At 34.9% G+C, this 24,711-nt stretch overlaps 1 protein-coding gene across 6 annotated transcripts in view; it reads left to right on the plus strand.

Moving 5' to 3' along the window:
• ADK (adenosine kinase) overlaps positions 1 to 24,711 on the plus strand; it is a 566,800-nt gene that overhangs the window by 147,248 nt on the left and 394,841 nt on the right. For all 6 annotated transcript variants that reach the window (XM_032256142.1, XM_032256144.1, XM_032256146.1 and 3 more), the window contains exon 4: positions 14,010 to 14,088. In XM_032256142.1, coding sequence (XP_032112033.1) covers positions 14,010 to 14,088 — 79 coding nt within the window. The remainder of the gene's footprint in view (positions 1 to 14,009; positions 14,089 to 24,711) is intronic.

Consider the following 24,711-nt stretch of genomic DNA (forward strand, 5'->3'; position numbering starts at 1 on the left):
TAAAGATTCAATATTAGGATTAATAAATGTTAAGATGTTATTTACTTCTTTTGTTTTTAGGTGGCAGCCCAGTTGAAAATCTTCTGCAAAATCAGTAACTAAGTTATTTTCCCACAATTATAATCATAGTTGATAGCATTTATTGAGTGGTTACCATGTTCAGGGTAAATGAAATGAAAGAGTGGAATAGTGCACTACACACACACACACACTCTCTCTCTCTCTCTCTAACAAGGAAAGCAAGTACCAGCACCTTATTTCATCTCACTTGTTTAAAATTTTGATTTTGTTTTTTCTTGCTGAGTAACATATCTGTGTTAATAAAAATTTATGTCTTAGAGTGAAATTTCTCTAAAAAGCAGTAGGTAACAGGCATACAAGCACAAACCAAATCAATGTTAAATTATTTTAAAAATATTCAAGGGAAATCTATTTTTGTTAAAATTTGCATAGGTTGGTAGTGTACATGTTCTTAAAAATCCAAGAACAATAGCTGCAGCCATTCTTATTTAATCCTTCCGTAGTTTGTCTGTTCAACCATTCATTTATCAGTTTTTTTTCTGTGTACTCATTATCTATCAGGACTATGCTTAAACACAAAAAGAAAATAGTCTTTAATGCTATGATTTACAAATGAGGAAACCTAATCTCAGAGAACTTAAATTATAGTTGTCCCTTGGTATTCGTGGGAGATTGGTTTCAGAAGCTTCCTCAGATGCCAAAATCCAAGGATGTTCAAGTCCCTGATATAAAATTCTGTAGTATTTGTTTATAACATATGTATATCCTCCCATATACTTTAAATCATTTCTAGATTACTTATAATACCTAATATAATGTAAATGCTATGTAAGTAATTGTTATACTCTAGTGCTTAGGGAATAATGTCAAGAAAAAACACTCTTTATGTTTCCAAATATTTTCAGTCTATGGTTGGTTGTCTCCGTGGATGCGGAACTTATGGAATGGAGGGTCAGCCATACTTGCCCCATGTCATACAATTAGATTAATATGGAATTAAAGCCGGGTCTGTCTGACACCAGAGCCTTTGCTTCTAACCATTAAGGAATGTTGTCTACCCTGATGACTCCACTCTAGGAAATCATATATTGATATCAAGTTGGTCTTATATGTCTGTAATGAAGAATTTGACCATGTTGGACCTATCCCCTTTCCTCCTTCTTTCCCTCCTTCCTCTGCTCCTTTCTTCCTCCTTCACTCCAGTGGCATTCCCTGCTCCCTTAGCTCTTTTCTTCTGATGGGTGGCTGTTTCCATCCTTCTTTGCTGGTACCATCTCCACTTAAAGTTTGATATTCCCCTCGGTTCCACTCTGTGTTTTCTTCTCTTGTATATGAGTGTGAATTTTGTGTTTGTTTATCTTCTGTAGAGTTTCTGAGCTTGAATCTGTTAAGAGTATGTCTTTAATCAAATTTGGAAATTTTTAAGCCATTTTTTTCTTTTTTTTAGAAGCAGGGTCTTGCTCTGTAGCTCAGGCTGCAGTGCAGTGGCACAATCTTAGTTCACTACAGCCTCAAATTCCTGGACTGAAGTGATCCTCCTGCCTCAGTCTCCTGAATAGCTGGGACTACAGGCATGTATCACTATGACTGGCTATTTTTACTTTGTTGTAGAAGTTGGGTCTTACTATGTTGCTCAGGCTGATTTCAAACTTGTGGGTTCAAGCAGTCTTCCTGTTACGGCATCCCAAAGTGCTGAGATTACAGTTGTGAGCCACCATGCCTGGTCAAGTCATTTTTTTTTTCAAATTTGTTTTCTGCACTACACTTTTTTTCATCTGTTACTCATGCACAAATTTAGATCTTTTAGAATTGTCCTGTAGGTCCCTGAGTCTTTGTTCATTTTTTAAAAAAAAATCCTTTTCTGTCCTGCAGATTGGAAAATTTTTATTGATATATCTTTAAGTGTACTGATTTTTTTTTTTTTTTTAAGATGGAGTCTCACTCTTATTGCCCAGGCTGGAGTGTAATGGTGTAATCTCAGCTGATCGCAAGCTTCGCCTCGTGGGTTCAAGTGATTCTCCTGCCTCAGCCTCCCAAGTAGCTGGGATTACAGGCACCTGCTACCATGCCCGGCTAATTTTTTGTATTTTTAGTAGAGACAGGGTTTCACTATGTTGGTCAGGCTAATCTCGAACTCCTGACCTCAGGCAATCCACCCGCCTCTGCCTCCCAAACTGCTGGGATTACAGGTGTGAGCCACCATGCAAAGCCAGTATACTGATTCTTAATAGTCTTCTTCATTTTACTATTAAGCCCATCTAGTGAGTTTTAAATTTCCAGTTATTGAATTTTTAAGTTCTAACATTTTTATCTTCTTTATCTTCTGTTTCTTTGTTGAGTCTGTTCACTTTTTCTAGATGTTTGAAGAGTCCTAGTAGTTTGTGGTTCCCTAGAACTCACTGCTTTGGTAATCCAGTAGAGAACTGGGGCTTTATATTCCGAGCTCTGCACATACTTCCTGTGACTGTAACCATGTCTAGGTCTAAGTAGTAGACAGATACAGAAAGAGCAGTCTAATTTTAAACCTATTCAATGAATTATTAATTCACATATCAAATTATTCACTTCTAGACATTAATTTTATTCATTGTAAAAATAATTTCAGTTCTCCGATGAAATTCTTTATCCATTCATCTAATTTATACATTCCTTTCCTTTGTTTCTTTGAAAATATTGATCATAATTATTTTGAAGTGCCTTTCCTTAATTCCAGTGTCTGAAAATCTTTTGAATCATTTTTTTCTCTTTTTTATTTCTTGTTTTTTAGTCAAATTATTTTATGTCTTGTTATAACTTAATTATTATTTATCAGCACTTCATATAAGAATTGTAGATTCTTCAGATTGTATCTTTTACCAGAGCGTTCACTCTTTTGTGTATGAGGCTGTTATGGAGTGAGGGGACAGCTTATTACCTTAATAAAAATCAAGGATTAAGTTAGTTCGAAGTTGATTTTCAGTTTTGATAGTTCAGTCTAGCTTGTTTGCTTTTATTTATTTTTTATTTTTATTTTTTTTGGAGATAGAGTCTTGCTCTGTTGCCCAGGCCAGAGTGCAGTGGTGCGATCACTGCAACCTCTGCCTCCTGGGTTCAAGCAATTCTCCTGCCTCAGCCTCCCGAGTAGCTGGGACTACAGGTGTGTGCCACCATGCCTGGCTAATTTTTTGTATTTTTAGTAGAGACAGGGGTTCACCGTGTTAGCCAGGATGGTCTCGATCCCATGACCTTCTGATCCACCTGCCTCAGCCTGCCAGAGTGCTGGGATTACAGGTGTGAGCCACCTTGCCCAGCCCCTCTAGGACTTTTAATTGAGACCGGTGGTCTCAGTTAGTTCTGAAACAGTCCACCAGAATGAGGAAACAAAACTGACCTCAGGTTTCCAGCTTAATTCAGAGGTTTCTCGCTTAATTTATTGTCTTTCTGCTTTCAAAATTTGGCAATTATGTCAAAGGGGAAAATGATCTTTTGTTTTAGGTTTTCAGTTTCCAATGTTGTTACTTTAGCCTTATGTAATAGCTAAAATCCCTACTGATTTCTCCTATTGCCCCTTTCCTTATCATTATCTTCTGCTAAGCACAAAGTGTGAATTTTCAAGTTCCACATGTAACCAGTATAAGTATATGGTTTCCCCCAAGTCTCAGTGGAAATGTGCCACGGATCCTTAGTGTTTATTCTCCACTCCTTCTAGGGCTTTCATTTCTTGCCTGTTATTTTTTAGTTCCTCTTTTCTTGTCCTGTCTTTTATAAGCACTGCTAGACTCAGATAACTTTCTGCTTTTGGGAGTATGTTAGTTAACTTCTTTTTTTTTTTTTTTTTTTTTTTGAGATGGAGTTTCGCTCTTGTTACCCAGGCTGGAGTGCAATGGCGCGATCTCGGCTCACCGCAACCTCCGCCTCCTGGGTTCAGGCAATTCTCCTGCCCCAGCCTCCTGAGTCGCTGGGATTACAGGCACGCGCCACCATGCCCAGCTAATTTTTTGTAGTTTTAGTAGAGACGGGGTTTCACCATGTTGACCAGGATGGTCTCGATCTCTTGACCTCGTGATCCACCCGCCTCGGCCTCCCACAGTGCTGGGATTACAGGCTTGAGCCACCGCGCCCGGCCCAGTTAACTTCTTTAACTTAGCATTCAGTTTCAGAATTCAGCAAATGTGTTTTGGGACAAACTAGCTGTGTGTATTATGTTTGGGAAATGTCAAATTTTGTTTCTCTGTCTTCATGGTTCTGACTGCAAATGTTGGCAGGTAGAACAAAAAGCTGCCAGTTCTGGCCTGCCCCTGTGAACAGGTCTTACATCTCTGGAAATTTATCCACTCTGTCCTTGTTGCTTCATAGCTCTTTGGTACCATTAACAATATCACTTATGATTTATATGGCCTTCCTAGGTGTCAGCAGTAGGAATGTTGGCTGTGATGCTGTATATGCTACTCAGAATTGGAAGTTCCATATGTTATGTTTTGATAAGAGATTTTAGATATTTGAGTATTTCTGATGAATGATACTTTTTAAAGTTTGGTAGAGAGAAATGATTAGCTAGTTATTGCTTAATTACTCTCTCTCCATATCTAATACGTATGTTTTTGGAATATTTCTATGATCAGAGAAACTCAGGCCCATTATAATCATGGACTTTCTGGTAGAAAAAACAGCTGAAAGCCAACCAGTAAGGGAAGTGGGGCGTATAATTTGTGTTTTGGAACTACCTGGCTTTGGACATGTGGGTGATGCTCTAGGCTTACTATCAGATTTCCCATCTAATTTTGAGAACCCCTGTCCTGTATTTTTCTTTTTCGTACATATGACTTTTTCTTTTATGATTTAAAACTGAATGTCAACCGTTACTATTTAATGAAAATCATAAATTAGTAAAGTTTTGTTGTGTTCCTACAATGGGTAGAAACCTAATACACATATCATGCATCTAAATTTAGGAATAATTCATTTTATTTTAATCATCTGTACTTATATGCAAAATGCTTTTCAGCAGTATATTTGATTATCTCAGGTGCAACAATCTTCAGAGTTATAAATGGGAATAATTAAACCTGTAAATATATTAGGCTTAGTTAACAAGGGCTTAGTTAAGCAATACATGCTTAAAATTGCTTTCTTATCAAAGAAAATAAAATTAGAAGTTCAAGAAATATCTTTAAATTACAATTCTTATAAACTAATAGCTTAACCTTAGTTTTCAATGACTGTTACTTTTTCCATCTTTTAAAAATATGCTTAAATATAAACACATGTGGAAAATGTTCTTTTGGCTTTTATCAAACTGACATTTGAGTTTTTTAAAGCCTCACCAAACATTTGTGGTAAAAGATTTCAAAGCTTTGAATTTTACAATTTGCCTATGGATTTTTCCTCCCGTATTATTCTATTAGCATGTGATCTTAATAAGTATAACCTGTTTAGAATTACTTACTTTTTTATTTATTATTCGTTTAGATGAGAAGTTTAAGGAAAAACTTCATCAGAAATTCTACTTGGCAGTAATGAATGCTTTCTTAAGGAAGTTAAATTTTTGGAATTTCGCTGTGAAGATTTTAATTACATGTTCTATCCTTCATACATCAATCTATGAAATGTTCAAAAATTGTTCATGTTGTTTCTATGCTGTGCTGATATTAACACAACATCAGATCTTTTTTCTTCTGATAGTATGCTGAGCACACACTCTCACGTGTTCGCGCTTCCTCTCTCTCTCTCTCTCTCTTTCTCTCTCTCTCTGTCCACCCCCTTTCTCCCTCTCTCCCTCTTTCCCTTTCTCCCTCCCTTCCCCCTGAGTTTGAAATAACGTAGTGGCTTTAGTTTCTGTGAAAATGGAAAGCAATTGCCCTTAGATAGAAATAGAAATTGTAGTGTTATTTTGTAAACATTTTCCTGTTCATAATTCTTCTTATATCTTATTTATAAGTACTTATATAGGATTAAATGGTGTGATGTTAAAGGGTATAATCATGAAGTCTTTTTTATTTCTTCATGTCAGATAAGGAGAAAAATGACACATTAAAAATTAAAGCATTATTTGTGTTTTAAACTTTCTTCCCTCTCTTTTGTATTTCTTATTGTTCTCTTTACTTTTTCTTTTTTTTTTTTTTTCTAGCTTTTTAGGATACATTTTCTAGATGCATCCTAAATATAACTGACAACAGTTGCCTTTTATTTAAAAGTAGTTCAGTTAGTTTCCAACCACAAGGTATTTAATTCTACATATTTCTATTTTCATTACTGTGTTGATTTTCCTTTTTTTTTTTTTTTTAGTCAGAGTCTTGTTCTGTTGCCTAGGTTGAAGTGTAGTGGCACGATCTCGGCTCACTGCAACCTCCGCCTCCTGGGTTCAGGTGATTTTCCTGCCTCAGCCTCCTGAGTAGCTGGAATTACAGGTGCCTACCACCACACCTAGCTAATTTTTTTTTTTTTTTTTTTTTTTTTAGTAGAGATGAGGTTTCACCATGTTGGCCAGGCTGATCTCGAACTCCTGACCTTTAGGTGATCTGCCCAACTTGGCCTCCCAAAGTGCTGGGATTACAGGTGTGAGCCACCTCGCCCGGCCTGATTTTCCAGTTTTTAGGCTGCCATTTGTACCATCAAAAGCCATTTAAACTGGACTTAGAGGATAATGAATCTAAATTTTCTCATCTTTCCCAAAACAACAGATATAATTAAAGTCACAAATAAGCTATACCTTCAGAATTGCTACGAGACAGAACATAATAAGAATTCAAATTTCTTATAAGCAGAGTTATAAACATCATATTCCAACATTCATTCTGCTGCTTTAAGTGTGTACATCTGGAGAGCAGAGGTAGTGGGGAGGTTTAAGAGACCGAAAAAATGAGGAGAGGAGTGTGTGAAATGTAGATCAGTAACAAGCACTATCACTGCTGAAAAGTAAAACTCAACAGAGGTCCTAGACCTGTGTTTTAGACAGGTGGGAGGATCAGGTAGGCCTTCTTCCCAGTGTACCATCCCCAGTCCACTTCAGTTAATGGCTTGTCCAGTAGAGGGAACTAAGATCTGCCCTGGACCTCAGAGCGGGGAATCTCACTGTGTAAAAAGGGAGGTACATAATGGAAAGGGAGAAGACAGTGGTGTTGGGTTGTGTTGATGATATGTACAACCTACTCAAATAATTTGGAGAAACTAAATATGTATTTATAGAGAAAAGAATAAAACATGTATAAAATGTTAAAAATTGGTGAGTCTTGGTAAAATGTATACAGGTGTTGATTGTGTTATTCCTTCAGCCTTTCTACAGGGCTCAAACTGTACATTAAAATAAAAAGTTTAAAAGGCAAGTCACCAAAACTGTTAAGCTTGTATCTTAGAAAATTAGAATAATGGTATTTATCTTATTTGTCTCAGGATTATTTTGAGCTACCAGTGTGTTAAATCATGCCAGTAGCATGCTTATGATCATCAGCACTATTGTTATTTTACTAGAAGTCAGTGTGTCAGTGCTATCTTTGTTTTAGTAGAATTTACATCTTTTTTTTTGAGACAGTATCTTGCTCGTTGCCCAGGCTGGAGTGCAGTGGTGCAATCTCAGCTCAGTGCAGCCTCTGCCTCCTGGGTTCAAGTGATTCTCCTGTTTCAGCCTCCTGAGTAGCTGGGATTACAGGCATGTACCACCACGCCTAGTTAATATTTTTGTATTTTTAGTAAAGATGGGGTCTCACCATGTTGGCCAGGCTGGTCTCTAGCTCCTGACCTCAAGTAATCTGCTGTCTTGGCCTCCCAAAGTGCTGGTATTATAGGCGTGAGCCACTGCACCTGGCCAACGTTAAATTTTGTTAGATTATTTTCATTTAATATCTTTTCTTGTATACATTACCAGTCTGAAGTGGTACAATAACTCGAGAGATTTAATACTAAACTAGAATCAAAAGACTAGTATTTATTCACAGCTTTGCCTTTCACATTATTCATTAGTCTTTCAAACCTTCTCTCCTTATTTTTAATATACTTTTCTTCTCAAAAGCAAAGCAGATATATAGGTAGCTGTCATATTAATTTTCCGGCAATTATCAGTTGTTCATGACGTATTTCATGTTATATGAGAGTAGAAAGAAAACATCACTTAGAATTTAAATTTTTCTGAACACTGTTAGAACAACTATTAAAAACTTCTTTAAAAGGATTTGGCATTGCTTTTGCTTTTTTCCCCCATAATCTTAGTCCTCAAGACATTCTAAATTACTTTCCAGTGACATTAATTTTTATTAGAAAGTATTCATTAATAAAATTTTTTATTATAAAGTGAATATAAAAACATGATCAAATTGTAGAAAACATAAAAAAGGCAAGGCTTATATAAAAAATGCCACATGCATGTTAACATATTTTCATTCTGGATATTTTCTATTTTTATTTTTATTTTGATATGGAGTATTGCTCTTGTCACCTAGGTTGGAGTGCATTGGCATGATCGTGGCACTGCAGCCTTGAACTCCTGGCCCAAGCAATTCTCCCGAGTTGCTGGAACTACAGATGTGCACCGCCACACCTAGATTTAATTTTTGTCCAGTCCGGGGTCTAACTCCTGGGCTCAAGGAATCTACCTGCGTCAGCTTCTCTAAGTGCTAGGATTACAGCCGGGAGCCACTGCACCTAGTAGCCTCTTGTATTAGTCCGTTTTCACGCTACTGATAAAGACATACCTGAGACTGAACAATTTACAAAAGATGTTCAGCTGGACCCATAGTTACATGTGGCTGGGGAAGCCTCACAATCATGGCAGAAGGCAAGGAAGAGCAAGTCACATCTTACTTGGATGGCAGCTGGCAAAGACCTTGTGCAGCAGAACTCTTCTTTTTAAAACCATCAGGTCAGCTGGGCATGTAATCCCAGCACTTTGGAATGCCGAGGCAGGTGGATTACCCAAGATCAGGAGTTTGAGACCAGCCAGGGCAACCTGGTAAAACCCCATCTCTACTGAAGTACAAGAAATTAGCCAGGTCTGGTGGCACGTGCCTATAACTCCAGCTACTTGGGAGGCTGAGACAGGAGAATCACCTGGACCCGGGAGGCTGAGGTTGCAGGGAGCTGAGATTGCACCACTGCGCTACAGCCTGGGCGACAGAGCAAGACTCTGTCTCTTAAATAAATAAATAAATAAATAAATAAATAAAACCATGAGACACTTATTCACTGTCATGAGAACAACACAGGAAAGACTTGTCCTCATGATTTAATTACCTCCCACCAGGTCCCTCCCACAACATGTGAGAATTCAAGCAAAGATTTGGGTGGGGACACAGCCAAACTGTATCACCTCTATTAATTTTTAAAGACAAAATAATTATATTGAATGAATTTATCGATAATTTTGTTGAACGGTTAATATAAGTACATCCCATATTATATTTCAGCTTTCATAAACTGTAAATGTTTACATCTTACATTTTTTATGCTTCAACTTAATTTGCTTCTCTTATTTTTAATGTTTTTGTACATTTAATTTCACACTAATATCTTTATAAGCTAAATAATTGTAATATTATAAGGTTTATTAAATTTCTTCCACTGATAATTACTATAGTTTACCTAACCATTTCTTTGCTTTTTGGATATTCATATTTTTAGTTTTACCTTATCATATATTATGGTAGTATGAGCAGCTTTTGGCAATTCTCCCTCCCTCCCTCCCTCCTTCCCTCCTTCCTTCTCTTCCTGTCTTCCTTCCTTCCTCCCTCCCTACCCCTTTTCCTCCCTCCCTACCCCTTTTCCTCCCTCCCTCCCTTCCTCCCTCCCTTCCTTCCTTCTTTCTTTTTTTTTTTTGTTTGTTTTTGAGACAGGGTCTTACTCTGTCACCTAGGCTGGAGTGCAGTGGCTTGATCTCAGCTCACTGCAACCTCTACCTTCCATGCTCAAGCAATTCTCCTGTCTCAGCCTCTTAGGTGCTGGGATTACAGGCATGTGCCACTATGCCTGGCTCATTTTTCTATTTTTGATAGAGTTGGGGTTTTGCCATTTTGGCCAGACTGGTCTCAATCTCCTGGCCTCAAGTGATCCTCCCACCTGGGCCTCCCAAAATGCTGGGATACAGACATTAGCCACCATGCCCGGCCCAAAAGAGTTCTTTCACTAACACTTTATGATTATGTCAGCTTTTCATATCCCTACTAATGCTGAATGTTGTAATTTATACATTCAGCGTATTTAATGTGAAGAAATGTTTGTATGTGTTTGACTACTAGTAAGAGAGGTTGGTTACTTTTCAACATTTATCATTGTTTCTTATCTGAAAATTAATGTTTTTATTTCTCTTTTGAATGAACACTTTATTTTTGATAAAAACACTCCATTTCATATTAAACATTTCTTCTCCTTTTCTTTTTGTTATACTTAAAGTTTTTGTTAGTTTTTTTTATATAGAAAAGCTTCAAATTTTTAATATGATTACATTTATTCTTTGTGTTTGCTTCTATCAGCTTGAAAGTCTTATCCAGAAATTTGATAAGTGCTGAATTCAGCTTCCCTCTAGCATTTTATTTAAATAACATTCCCTCTTTTAACATCATTTTTCAAACATTATAAGTTCTGTGTCCTTTATTAATTTGGGCTTGGGAAATAGGATTGTGGTAGAAAAATGGATCAGGTACTGTCCTTTCAATTCTGTCAAGCTTTTGATTGATGTGTTTATATGCCCACCCTACTCAGACAAAGGATGTCAACCTAAGTAGAAGGAATGAATAAATTACCGAAATTCCCCATACTTTATTTTCTATGGAAAAAGTCACGTAAGGAAAATATGTAGAAGTTTCCCATAAAATGTAATGATATGATAAACTTTCATCTTAAACAACTTTTAGTCTTGCCACAGTACAATTAGTTCACTAAAGATAAATGTTTCTTGGTTTGTTACTTGGCTGCTTAGGAGTTCCTTTTCCTTCTCATGATTTTCTTCTGTCCTATATTTCTTTTCTAACACCATCCAACTGGTTTTCCAAACCAGCAACCTCAGAAGTATCATCCCTCTTCTACTTCTTATATTTCTTTATCATATCCTATGTCTTCAACTTCAGAATGATTACTTAGTTTGGTCCCATCTCTCTATCCTCTCTTTCATATGAGCTATTCTAAAGGCAGGTGGTCTGCTTCTCTTTACTCTGTCTTCCAGTGTCATCATCATTTTTCAAAAGTCTGCTTTTCACACTGTTGCTAAACAGATTTTAATAATTTCTAGTAGCCTTCAGAATAATGTCTACACTTATTAGCTTGATAGTTACCTTTTCTTTGTCAGTTTTTACTACTTTGATTTTGACCTGCATTTTAGTCTGTGTTTAACTGGTTTTTCTGAATATGTCATGTTTATTGTTTTTTCCTCAACTCTTAATATTTTTTTCTCCCTTAACTGTCAAATTTCAATTCAGATGTTAAACTTTCTCTGACTCTTTCATTCAGAATCACTTCCTTCTCTGCTCTTGCTTTTTATTCAGCTTTGTTCCATATATATTTCTTTTAAAATAATTGTATGGAAAATTGCTATATTCTTCTATTATAAAATGAAGTTGATTTTTCATTACAAAACAGTTTATATGCTTATTGCACAATCTAAACAGATATATAAAAGAGCCATAATTGCTCCTAATTTGGCGATAACTACTGTTAATACCTTGGTTGTATTCTTCCAGCTTATTTTCAGTAGACATGTATATTGGATAATTTTGTTTACATAAAAAAAGGATTATATTGTGCATAAAATTTGTAAATTAACATTTCTCTAGTGAAATAACATGGAAAATACCTATCAATAGACATAAATATATTTTAAATCTGTAACATTTAAAAATCTTTAATACTTTAGTAGAAGCAACACACACACATAGTAAAACTAAATCAAGGTGGAAAATTAAACACTTATTTGAAGATTTCTAGTTTTCGGAAATTGACTTATTCTGTTATTCATTAGGGTTTCTCAGGGCAAAACTCAGAATAAGACTAAATTTGCCCATTTCCACTACTATTATTTATTCTCTATTCATACTATTGCAGAGATTGTATTCTCTGTACTAACACAAGAAAGGGTAGGAAAAAATTGTTGTTATTCACAAATAACAATTATGTTTAATTTATTTAAAGCATAGATAAATCATTGGAGTTAATTAGATATTAGAAACTTGGCTAGAAAAATTGATACAAAGAATGTTTCTAAATGTCAGCCACAAATAAAAATTAAGTTTAAACAATGTAATAGTAGTAAAACATAGGAAGTATGAAGTAGTGATCATAATAAAAGATGTACAGACTTTGTGGCAAACATTGTGAAACTGAGAGATACTATAATCATGGAGTTGATGATTTAATATTGGAAATATATCACCTTTCCCAGCATACATATAGAGAATTAGTGTAATCACTGTTAAAATCCTAACAAGTTAGTTTTTGGAGTTTGACAACTAGTTGTAAATTTTTATGGACTTGAAAGAACCAAGAATAGCCAAAGCATTCATGAAGAACAATGGGATAAGGACACTTGCAGAGAGAGAGTGTGTGTGTGTGTGTGTATGTGTGTATATATGTATATATTACGTATGAGATATGTATAAGATAATGGGGTTTCTAAGTCAGTCATTGTTTTTTTTCTTAACCTGGGTAGTGGTTACAGAGATGTTCACTTTTTAAAATTTGCACATTTATTTTACTTACCCTAAAAAATTTATAAAAAACAAAAGTAAATTATAAACACCAGTTTTAAAAAAGTTCTTTCATATCGACTCTGTAGAGATGTAAATATTGTTAACAGTTAATGTTTTTAGGGGCCTGGCTCCATGGTTCACACCTTTAATCCTAGCACTTTGGGAGGCTGAGGTGGGAGGATTGCTTGAGGTCAGGAGTTTGAGACCAGCCCGGGCAACGTGGTGAAACGTGTCTCTACAAAAATAAAAAACACCAAAAAAAAAATTAGCCAGGTGTGGTGGCACATACCTGTACTCCCAGCTATTTGGGGTACTGAGGCAGGAGGATCACTTGAGCTCAGGAGGTGGAGGCTACATTGAGCTGTGTTTGCGTCACTGCACTCCAGCCTGGGTAATGAAGATTGTGTCTCCAAAAAATAACAAAACAAAGCAAAATAAATAAATAAATAAGTAAAAGTTAATGTTTTTAGCTTACCTTTAAAATCTAAATAATAAAGTTATGCTTGTTTTTTGAATTAACAAAATATTTTTTGGTATTTTTAAAAAATTTCAACTTTTCTATTTTTATCTTAGTTTTTACCCAGGCACATTTTGATTACTCAGATAATGCATCCAACTATTGATTTTTCAAAAAATTTTCAATAATTATTAAGTTAGTGTATAGAAACTGTGTCAATCTCTAGCTGCGTCTTTTCATATAATTAGATAGGTCTGTTTGTGGCATCTTTCTTTTCTTGCTTTACAGGCAGTGCTGTTATACTTTCGTTTATTTTTTGTGTATAAAACATATTTTTTGACCTTTAGTAAGACATGCAAGAGGAAATGAACATATGCTTCATTATCTCTTTTGAAATGTAAGGTCTTATAATTTTTATGCTTCTTGAACTGATTCCAAGGGTAACATTAAGTGAAATTTTGTTTAGTTTCTATAGAAAATCTGTTAGTTGTCTAGAATGAGGAGAAATAGACACTGATTTCTGTATGTTTGTAGTAACAAGTAACTTTGAGACTGGGATTCTGATTTTAACTTAACCAGTTTGCCACATGTGACCTCCATTTGATAATCTATTATTATTATTTTTACTTTCTGTTTAGTTTAATGGCTAATTGTGGACAGTCCGTCTTTTAAATTCTTACATTCGTATAGTTGTACACTTATGGAAAAACATTTCTTAAATGTGAAAATTTTGTATTTTTGTTATATGATATTTTCATTTATTCAACGTACTTAAATAATTAAAAAATTTTCACTATTTGTGTTTTAATGCTCTTATTATCAGGAAATTTACATTGTGGCAACTCACAGAAGATAGCTTACTTTTTTCTACTATGATTTCCTTATAGGTTTGATGAACTTGTGAAAAAATTCAAAGTTGAATATCATGCTGGTGGCTCTACCCAGAATTCAATTAAAGTGGCTCAGGTTGGTTAATTATTTTAAAAGTTAAAAGGATTCAAAATGATTCTAGACCTGTGTCTATTTTGCAAAATTGTTTCTGTTTGTATAGTGTTGCTGTAGAATAGTTTTGTTCATTTTGAATTGGGATTTTAGTATTTATTGCACATCTAATTAAAAGTTATTTTAATTGGTTATTGGTAAGCTTGAACTTTTAATATGTTTATTGTTCATTTGCATTTTTAGTTAAATTACTTGTTTCCTGTAACTATCATTTTATAATTTTTCCTATTTTATGGATTTGTCAGTTCTTCATATTTTATAGACAGTATTCTTTTTATTTTATAAGTTGAAAGTATTTATTCCTTGTTATGTGTACACTAACTTACGTGCCTTAGTTCTTAATGTAACTTTCAAAGTCTTTAACATAATTAAACTTTGTGACTTCTTCGTTTCCTTCATGTCCTCCTTAGAAAGGACATTTCTGTCACAAGACAGTACAAATTGCTCTGTATTATATATAGATATCTGTATACATAAATATACATACGTAGATTCATACCTAAATATCCGTATATAGACATACATGTTGGTAGATATGTATATGCATCTGTATATCTATGCCGGTGTATATCTTTTATGAATCCATATATCTGTCTCTATTCCCATGTCTTCCAATGAGTAATTGAATAAACCCATTTAGACATATACTCTTTGAGTTAACAGCTTAATCTAATCTTGACTGAGAGTTTTAATCTTCCTTTTACATATCTCTAGCTCTTACCTCTGCAGTTTGAAGCTAGCTCAGAATTCTGCTCATTGCAATCATATGTCATTTCTGCTACACTAGATTCTTTTTTTCTTTTTTATTGATTGATGTTTTCCCTTTGAATTCTAATTAACTTCAAGAACTGGAAAAGTGGAAAATTGACAAAATGCAGAATGATTTCTTTTCAAGTAATTCTTAGTTGATTTAGACATATAGTATGATTATTCCACATACTTCTAAGCTCAAATTTAATCATAGTTTAAAAATATTTTGTAAAAATGACTCTTTAAAGTGGTCATTAATATGAAGTGGCTTGAGTCTTTGTATTGTCAATTGATTTGTATTGTTTTTGGTAAAACATCCTGGTGGCCACTTTATGAGCTTCCAGAGTAATAGAAAAAGTATGATTTACCGCTAGGCACAGCGGCTCATGCCTTTCATCCCAGCACTTTGGGATGCTTAGGTGGGTGGATCAGATGAAGTCAGGAGGTCGAGACTAGCCTGGCCAACATGGTGAAACCCGGTCTCTACTAAAAAAAAATAGGAAAATGAGCCACATGTGGTGGCATATGACTGTAATCGTAGCTACTTGTGAGGTTGAGGCTGGAGAATCACTTGAACCCGGGCAGCAAAGGTTGCAGTGAGCCAAGATTGTGCCACTGCACTCCAGCCTGGGCAACAGAGTGAGACTCCATCTCCAAAAAAATAAAAAAGGATGATTTACTAAAGCCTCCATTTATCAAGGCACATTTTGCTATCTTTTTAGTCTTTTCTCCTCTTAGAACTGGGGATGATATGGTTAGGCTTTGTGTCCCCACCCAATCTCATCTTGAATTGCAATCCCCATAATCCCCTCATGCCAATGGAGTGAACAGGTGGAGGGAGGTAAGTGAATCATGGGGGCAGTTTCCTTCATGCTGTTCTCGTGATAGTGAGTTTTCACAAGATCTGATGCCTTTATAAGGGGCTCTTACCCCTTTGCTCGGCACTTCTCCTTCTTGCTCCCTTGTGAAGAAGGTTCTTTTCTTCGCCTTTGTCTTCTGCCATGATTGTAAATTTCCAGAGGCCTTTCCAGACATGCTCAGGCAGTTCTTGACAGTAGTGTGAAAATGGACTAATATGGGGAGGCTATTGGCTGCTCACTAGTAAATTGTCTCCTTTCTTGGGAATCTTCAGTTTCTGTCTTCTAAAAGTTTATTAATTATATAATTAAGTTCTCCCTCAGCTTTCCAATATCAGCTTTCTCCCTGATATTGGTCTCATAATAAAGCAGTCATTGCCTACTTTTGTTTTTTTGTACTTTTTACATATTTCACATGCATTCTAACAATGTATTCTAGTAGTGGTTTATTTGTTCCTGTCTTTAGCAAGATAATGAAAGGAATTTGAGGGCTGGGTGTGGTGGATCACACCTGTAATCTCAGCACTTTGCGGATCATGAGGTCAAGAGATCAAGACCATCCTGGCCAACATGGTGAAACCCTGTCTCTACTATACAAAAATTAACTGCACGTAGTGGTACATGCCTGTAGTTCCATCTACTTGGGAGGCGGAGGCAGGAGAATTGCTTGAATCCGGGAGGCGGAGGTTGCAGTGAGCTGAGATCACACCACTGCGCTCCAGCCTGACAACAGAGTGAGACTCTATCTCAAAAAAAAAAAAAAAAAAAGGAATTTGAGGTTTTGGGTAATTCATTCTGTCTAATCGTACTAAGAATCATACTTTCATATATCAAGTAATATGGCAAATTATGTCAACAAGAAATTGTTTCCAAAACTCTTAGGTATTTTGATTTGTCAAATCATGTTCTTGAAGATTTTAATGAAACCATGGACAACAAAAACAAATATTGTTGATGTCTTGTCCAAATACAATTCTAGATTTATTTGATACACAGTACAAATGTAAATTTTAGTAAATTTCATTTGGTCTAATCTTCTTACTAATGAAAGTAAAAAGTTCTTATCTGCTCAATGTCCTGCACAGTGTGTATCTAACACTGCTATCTATCATACCCCTTTTCTTAAAAAGGGGTATGAGTTGCTTGTTTGATAATAGATGCTTTCTTAGTGAACACTTTTGGTTACTTTGTTAGTTTTTAAAAATTTTGTAGAAGCACTTATTGTGATTTTTGACTTGAAAGAAATGGAAGAAGGCTGGACCTTGTGGCTCATGCCTGTAATCCCAGCATTTTGAGAGGCTAAGGCAGGAGGGTCACTGAGTCCAGTAGTTTGAGACCAGCCTGGGCAACATAGTGAGACTCTGTCTCTACAAGAAGAAAAATAAATGGAATAAAATGACCTCCTTGAATATTTGCCTGAAAGGTGGCTATTATTGTTGCTGGACATAGATGCCCAGCAGTACAATATTAACAAAATATGGGACCAAAGATATGCCCTTCTCTGATTTGGCAGTACATTGAGGATGAAAATGGAAAAAAAAGATTATGGTAAAACAAAATGTGTATGCTTTTTCTGTTTTTAAAGAGGCCACAAGTAGCTAGAAAAAACACATACCAAAAAACTCCAAATACTTTTATTTATTTATTTATTTGAGACAGAGTCTCTTGCTCTGTTGCCTAGGCTGGAATGGAGTGGTGTGATCATAGCTCATTCCAGCCTTGAACTGCTGGGCTCAAAGGATCCTCCTTCCTCCATCTCCGGAGTAGCTAGGACTACAGGGACATCCTGCCATACCTGGCTAATGTATTTGTTATACAGACAGGGTCTCTGTATGTTGCCCAGATTGGTCTTGAACTTCTGGCCTCAAGTGATCCTCCTGCCTTGACCTCTCAAAGCGCTAGGATTATAGTTGTGAACCATTTCACCTGGCCCAAATGGCTCATTTTTATATATATAAAGAGTGCTTCAGAACTCAAGTTAAAGAGTCATAGAAAAAAACCCATGAAGTTAAATAAAACTTTTTTTCAGTTTCTTTACTAAAACTGTAACTTTTAGGAATTCCAGTTTTGACAGCACAAATTCAAATTCAGGTGTTTTAAAATCATTTCTGAAAGAAAGAGAAATTTAACTTAGGATGATAGTCAATGTCTTTCAGAGTGTTCTAAAGTGATGGTCATTTTGAACACTGATAAGCCTATATAATGAATCTACAAACACAAGGAATATGACTGATAAGGAGCTGGAATGCCAAAACAATGCATTTAGCTAAAATGTAAATGGATATTTTTATAGAACTATAAACTAATTCCTAAACACCTATTATTGATTGTATTTAAAATTCTAAGTATTTTATGTTTACATGCTTTTGTTGAGACGATGTTTAGCTTAATGTCATCACATTGGACTGACACCAAGAATGTGGGCTTGATGCCTCAGAGCTATAAGTCACAGTGTATTTTACATTTGACTGTATTAAGTTTTACCACCCATGCAAGAAGGATGACCTAATGGCTCTAGTCAAGTATAGAAAGGAAACATAAAAGTAAAAAGATTTTATTATTTCATAGGCCAAAAGAAGCATACCACTGTTCTTTTTAATTAAATATTGGTAAAATATTTAATCCATCTGTAGTTACATTATTCTTTTAAAAAGTCTAACACTGGATGTATCTTAAGAAAACACAGTATGGCCTATAAAAAATCATGTAGTAAAGAATTAAGAGAAGTTAAATTGCTGCATTTATTGTAACAAAAGAAACAATATAAATATTGTTATCTCACATATTATTTGTTGAATTTATCCTACTGTTAATTACTACTTACTGCCATTGCTAGCTATTCCTGTTATTTTATTTAAATAATACCATTTATGCGACAGAAGTAAATAGTACAGAATAATATATGATTATGAATAAGTTCAATATTAGTTTCCTAGGGCAGTCTTAACAATTTCAGAGACTAGGTAGCTTAAACAATAAAGATTTATTTTCTCACAGTGTTGGAGTCCCATATCAAAGTGTTGACACCTTGATTCCTTCAGAGGCCTCGCTTCTTGGCCTACAGATGGCTACCCTCTTGCTGCCTCTTCGCGTGGTGGTCTCTGTGTACATATGTACCCCTAGGTCTCTGTGTGTCCTAATGTCGTCTTATAAGGACACCAGTGAGATTGGATTAGAGCCTACCTTACTTCCATCATTAATTTAATTACCTTGTTAAAGACCTTATCTTCAAATATAGTCATATTGTGAGATACAGGGGTTTAGGGCTTCAACATATGAATAGTGGCAGGAGGGCCTGTGGAGGGGTGTTTATAGCTCAGCCCATAACAACTGTGTGTTTTTAAATTTTTCTGTCTAACAAAACATGAGTAAGTTAATTTTTGGTTATTTTTTGATTCCTTTTTTCTTTTCTTTTCAGTATATGTTTTAGTTACTTTTGTTATTTACCATTTAAATTACAATTAACATTCTAAACTCATAACAACCCAGTTTGAATAGTACCAACATAGTTTCAATAATATACAAACACTTTGCTCCTTTACATCTTCATCTTCTTCTTTTATATTGTTACTCTCATTGATTACATCTTTGTATATTGCATGCCCATTAACATAGATTTGTAATTATTGTTTTATTCATTTACCTTTTAAATCATGTAAGAATAAAAGTAATTACAACCCAAAAGCTCAATGATACTGACATTTACATTTACCTGTATAGTTACTTTTACCAGAGTTCTTTACTTCTTCATATGGCTTGTGGTTACTATCAAATGTCCTTTCATTTCAGCCAGAAGGACTCGTTAGCATTTTGCGTAGGGCAGGTCTATTAACAAATTGTCCTAGCTGTTGTTTATCTGGGATGTCTTAAATAGCCCCTTTATTATAGGATAGTTTTGTTGGATATAGAATTGTTGGTTAACAGTGCTTTTGTTTTAGTATATTAAATATGTCATCTCACTGCTTTTTGGCCTACATGGTTTCTGATGAAAATCAGTTCTTAATCTTATTGAGAATCCTTACTTGTGACCAGTTGCTTTTCTCTCACTGATTTCAAAATTCTTTCTCTGTCTTTGTCTTTCAGCAGTTTGACTATAACGTGTCTTGGTCTGAATATTTTTATGTTTATTATGCTTAGAGCTTATTAAGTTCATGCTTCAAGTTCATGCTTGGATGTGTAGATTCATGTGTTTCATCAAGTTGGGAAGCTACTGTTATTTTCTTCCTGTTTTCTTTCTGGCATTCTTATAATTAATATGTTGGTCTGCAATGATTGTTCAATGATAAGGCTTCTGGTTAGATAAGATAGAAAAAAACACTATGGTGAGTAACTAAACAAAGCAGAAATAGAATCCTGCTGTTCTAGCTAGTAACCTCAGCTTGCTATTTTTACTGGAGATTTTTCTCTCATCCTGAGAGACTTCAATTTTTACTTCTGTAAATGTTAGCGATTTTGAATAGTGTTTCACATGCTTTCTCTACTTCTTACTGTCTTCTTCAATTTGGAAATAATTGTAGGTTGTCAGAGTGTCGAATATGCATCACTTTAAATACAGTTATCAGTAAATGAACTTTCATTCATGCTTCCCAGGGATGACAGTTTTCCATGGTGCCTAGATACCTTTTTGTTCCTTGGAGATTTATAGTATTATGCGACTTACTGAATTTTTCAGAAGCTTGATGGTGAGCTACATGAAGTATTTCTGTTTGTTTTGGTATAAGTTCACTTGTTTTTAAGCTTCCTGCAATTTAATTTATCTATAGTATTTTTAAATTTATTTTTAAAAATCCATCTTGGGGTGTATCCTGAGCATCTTAAAAATTTTAAATACCTTCTTATTCTTTGTTAACTGGCATATAAGCAGGTCATCATTTGAATTATTTTTTTCCCTGTAATTATTATAACATTGAGGCTATATGGATTGTTTTTGAGACAGTCTCACTCTGTGTAGAGTGCAGTAGTGTGATCACAGCTCTCTACATCCTTGACCTCCTAGGCTCAAAGAATTCTCCTTCCTCAGCCTCCTGAGTAGTTGGGACTATACGTGCATACCACCAAATCTGCCTAATTTTTAACTAAAAAAAAAAAATCTGTCTTTGTAGAGATGGGGTTTTGCCATATTACCTACACTGGTCTCGAACTCCTGGGCTCAAATGATCCTCAAGACCTTCAGCTTGGTCTTGTCTCAAGCAGATTTTTATTTCTGTCTTATAATTTCTAATATGCGTTTATGATTATTGATTCAGTCTTCCAGTTTTTCATATCTCTTCCAGTTAGATAAGCCTCCATGTTTGTATTTAACTTCCAGTAAAATTTTAACCACGTTGTTGTGTCATTTTTAATTAAACTTTGAGAGGACTGCCTAAATGCCAATGTGTTTATGTTTTATACATCTCAGGGGGATGCTTTTAATTGTTTTCTCGATGTAAACCATCACATAATAAACTAGTGTTCATAATTGTATTTTAAAGATTTCCAAAATCCTGTGTAAAATTGGTTTTTAAAAACATTAAAGAAGTTTCAGGAATTATATTTGAATGAAATAGAAACATATTAAACTCAGAATTGTAAAGCCAGTATTTCAAGAGCTACCAATTGGTGTAACATTAATTGCATTACAGTATTTAGAAGTTAAAATTGATTTAAGTCAAAGGCCTCATGTTGTTTATTTATTTTGAGATCTTTTTTTGAAAAAAAAGTTAATTTTTAAAGTTTTCCATATTAAATTTGATTGTGACCTATTTTACCTAGAAAAGCTAGTTAGAGGTTAACAGGTTTTAATGAGACATCTTTATGTGCATTGGAACAGTCCAGATGTAAATTTCAAAAGAAGAAATTACATTAAAGTGATAGAATTCTCTGCTCAAATGCTTTCACCTGGAGCAGTTGTAAAAATGTCAGTAGCACAATTGTATTTATAATTATAGCAGGATGCGGCAGATGGTGATGCAACACAGTCTTGTCAATTCTTTGTGTCATCTAAGAAAGTAGTAAGCACTAATTCTGCCAATTTAATGACTGGTGAATAATTTTAAATAACATAGACCCTAAAAATAAGGTTGACTATTCAAATTGTGATACTTCCATATAGTTTTTAAAGTTTAAATATGAATTAATACTCTTGTTTGCCTTTCTGATCTCTTTCCCTTTCAAATTAGGTTGTAAAATTTTTGTAGCTAAAATAAGATGAAGGAAGCAGTGGCTTTCTGTCCTCAATTATATTTTTGATGTGTTTGTGAAATTATTCTAACTTAGATCAGATTCTTTAATGTAAAGAAAAATCAGTATTTTATTTTTTCCTTCCTCCCTTATCTTCCTCTCTCCTTCCCTTGCCTCTCTTCTTTCCTCTCCTCCCATCTTCCCTTTACCTCTCCTCTCCCCTTCCCTTCTTTCTCCTCTTCGTCCCTTCCTCTCATCCCCTTCCCTTTTCCTACCCTTCCCCTTCCTTTCCGTCTTCTTTCTTCCTACCTTGTTTTATGCATTATATTAAGAAATTGTTTTACTACTATTAGTGATAACATGCTTTCAGTCTGTCTCAATAGTTATGGTCGTGCTCTGCAGTTGTCCAGTATAAATCTATACATATCACATTTATCCACTTCATAAAAGAATGACATATCTCTACTCTTGTGGGCCTAATGTCATGCAGTTTTCCTGGGTATGACCTTAAACGTGGGTACAATTTCAAATTGTGTTTTTCTGTCTAAAAGCAAAACAAATAAAGCTTCAGTAAGAAATAGTACAAGCAATAGGACCTAATTTCATCAAGGGGATAAAAGCCTAGTCCTTTTTGTTCTATTTTGAAATTGGAATTCAGAAACATTTTTTTATCCTATGGGTGGTATATTCATTTATTTGAAGTGAAAATTAAACTCAGACTTTTCCGAAAGAGTTTCATTTGTTAATTGGTTGACAAGGATGGTCTTTGCCGTTTTAATTATACAGTGGTATTGTCAGCTACCATTTTTTTTGAAAGCAAAGAAATTTTTTTTCTTTTTCTCTCTTTTATTTTTTTTTGAGACGGAGTCTCACTCTGTCGCCAGGTTAGAGTGCAGTGGCATTATCTCGGCTCACTGCAACCTCTGCCTCCCGGGTTCAAGTGATTCTCCTGTCTCAGCCTCCCAAGTAGCTGAGACTACAGGCATGCACCACCATGCCCAGCTAATTTTTGTATTTTTAGGAGAGATGGGGTTTCACCATGTTGACCAGGATGTCTCCATCTCTTGACCTCCTGATCTGCCCACCTCGGCCTCCCAAAGTGCTGGGAGCCACTGTGCCTGGCCAAAGAGAATATTTAATTGTATTGATCTTCTAACTTGCATTTGAATTAATACTACTACTCAGGAAGTTGAGATGGGAGGATCACTTGAGGCCAGGAGTTTGAGGCTGCAGTATGCTATGATTGTGCCTGTGAATAGCCATTGTATTCTAGCCTGGACAACACAGTGGGGCCCTGTCTCTTCAAAAAAAGAAATATCTATGAAATCCTTTTCAGGTAGACTGGTATAACCAACATAGGATTAATATTTGAAATATGTGATGAAGTAAAAAATACTGGGAAACTGAAAAGTAAAATTTCTGTGAAACATTTATATGTTAATACATGTGTCATATGCCTTAAATGATAAAAAGTTTTATATAGAACACTTCTTTAAATTATTTGAAATAGATAATTTTCCCTTTTTAAAACTTATGGATTTAATTCTACCTTAAGGAAAGCTTTAGTAGATGTGAAAAATCAGTCACTAATACTGTAGTCAGTGTTGCAATTTTTTAAAGCAGGAACTGTGAATTCCTAGCCATCTCTTTTAAGTTCCTAAGGGATGAATCTTAACTTTGTAGCAACAATGGCTACAAATAATGTAAAGTGCTCAGAAGATGTACAAAGCTTCTGATTTGACAGGGCTTGTGGAGAGGCTATATATAGGTAGAGAAGCAAATTCTTCTTTTAGACTCTTCTACAGATCATTAAACCTGGCCTCTAAGAAGTTGTGGCATATTTACAATTTACCTCTCACATTCTCCTATCTTTGGGATTAAAAATTTTTTAATGATATTACTAAATTTATAGGAAACATGTTAGAAAATTGAAAAAGAAAACAATGATGGTAACCTTTCATTGTACTTAAATGTGTATGAGAGTATGTGTGTTTACATAATTTCAATTTTATGTCCATTAGAAAGAAAAGTCATTTTGCTTTGTGTTTTAAGGTACATTCAGTTGGCATCATAGTTTCTCAGAGCCACCAAATACAGTCTTAATGTACAAAGAGTGTTCCAAATCAGGGAAAATAAACTGCATTTTCTAAGTGTAGTGCTTAGTTCTGGGAACCATATTTTTGGAGGTACATGACAAACTTCTTACTTGCTCTGTATGACCTTAGGTAAGTTTACTCAGTTTTTCTGTGCTTCACTTTGCTCATTTATATACTGTAAATTGAAGATGTGAATAATATATAATAGTATGTAAAGTGTGAGCACATAAAAGAATTATTATATAGATATTATTAGATTTCACCATCATCATTAAAGCTTTTGTTGTGTAATAAGTACTTTTTAAACTATTATTTTATTTTAAAATAGAGGCAAGGTTTTGCTATATTGTCCAGGCTGGTCTTGAACTCCTGGGCTCAAGCAGTCTGCCCACTTTGGCCTTCCAAAGTGCTGGGATTACAGGTGTGAGCCACTGTGCCTGGCCTAATTTTTCAATATTTTCACAAAGTATTTACAAAGTAGGTGATACACATTGATGAATTGCTTTGGAAAAGCCAGTTGCAAAAACAGTCCTTAAATTAGTATTCCCTGATATTTCTAAAGCTATTTTTGGTTATATATTCCTTACTGCTGCTCTGCCTGTTGTGACAGAATCACAGTATTACGGGTTGGATTTTAGAGGTCAACGAATGTTTATCTTTGATTGAAGTGTGTGCTGCCATTTCATAAAGTGAAATATCTCAGGATTCTTTTTTCTTTTTCTTTT

Source organism: Sapajus apella, unplaced genomic scaffold (genome assembly GCF_009761245.1).
Source record: "Sapajus apella isolate SASKATOON/1434 unplaced genomic scaffold, GSC_monkey_1.0 scaffold94, whole genome shotgun sequence".
In the NCBI taxonomy this organism is placed as follows: Eukaryota; Metazoa; Chordata; class Mammalia; order Primates; family Cebidae; genus Sapajus; species Sapajus apella.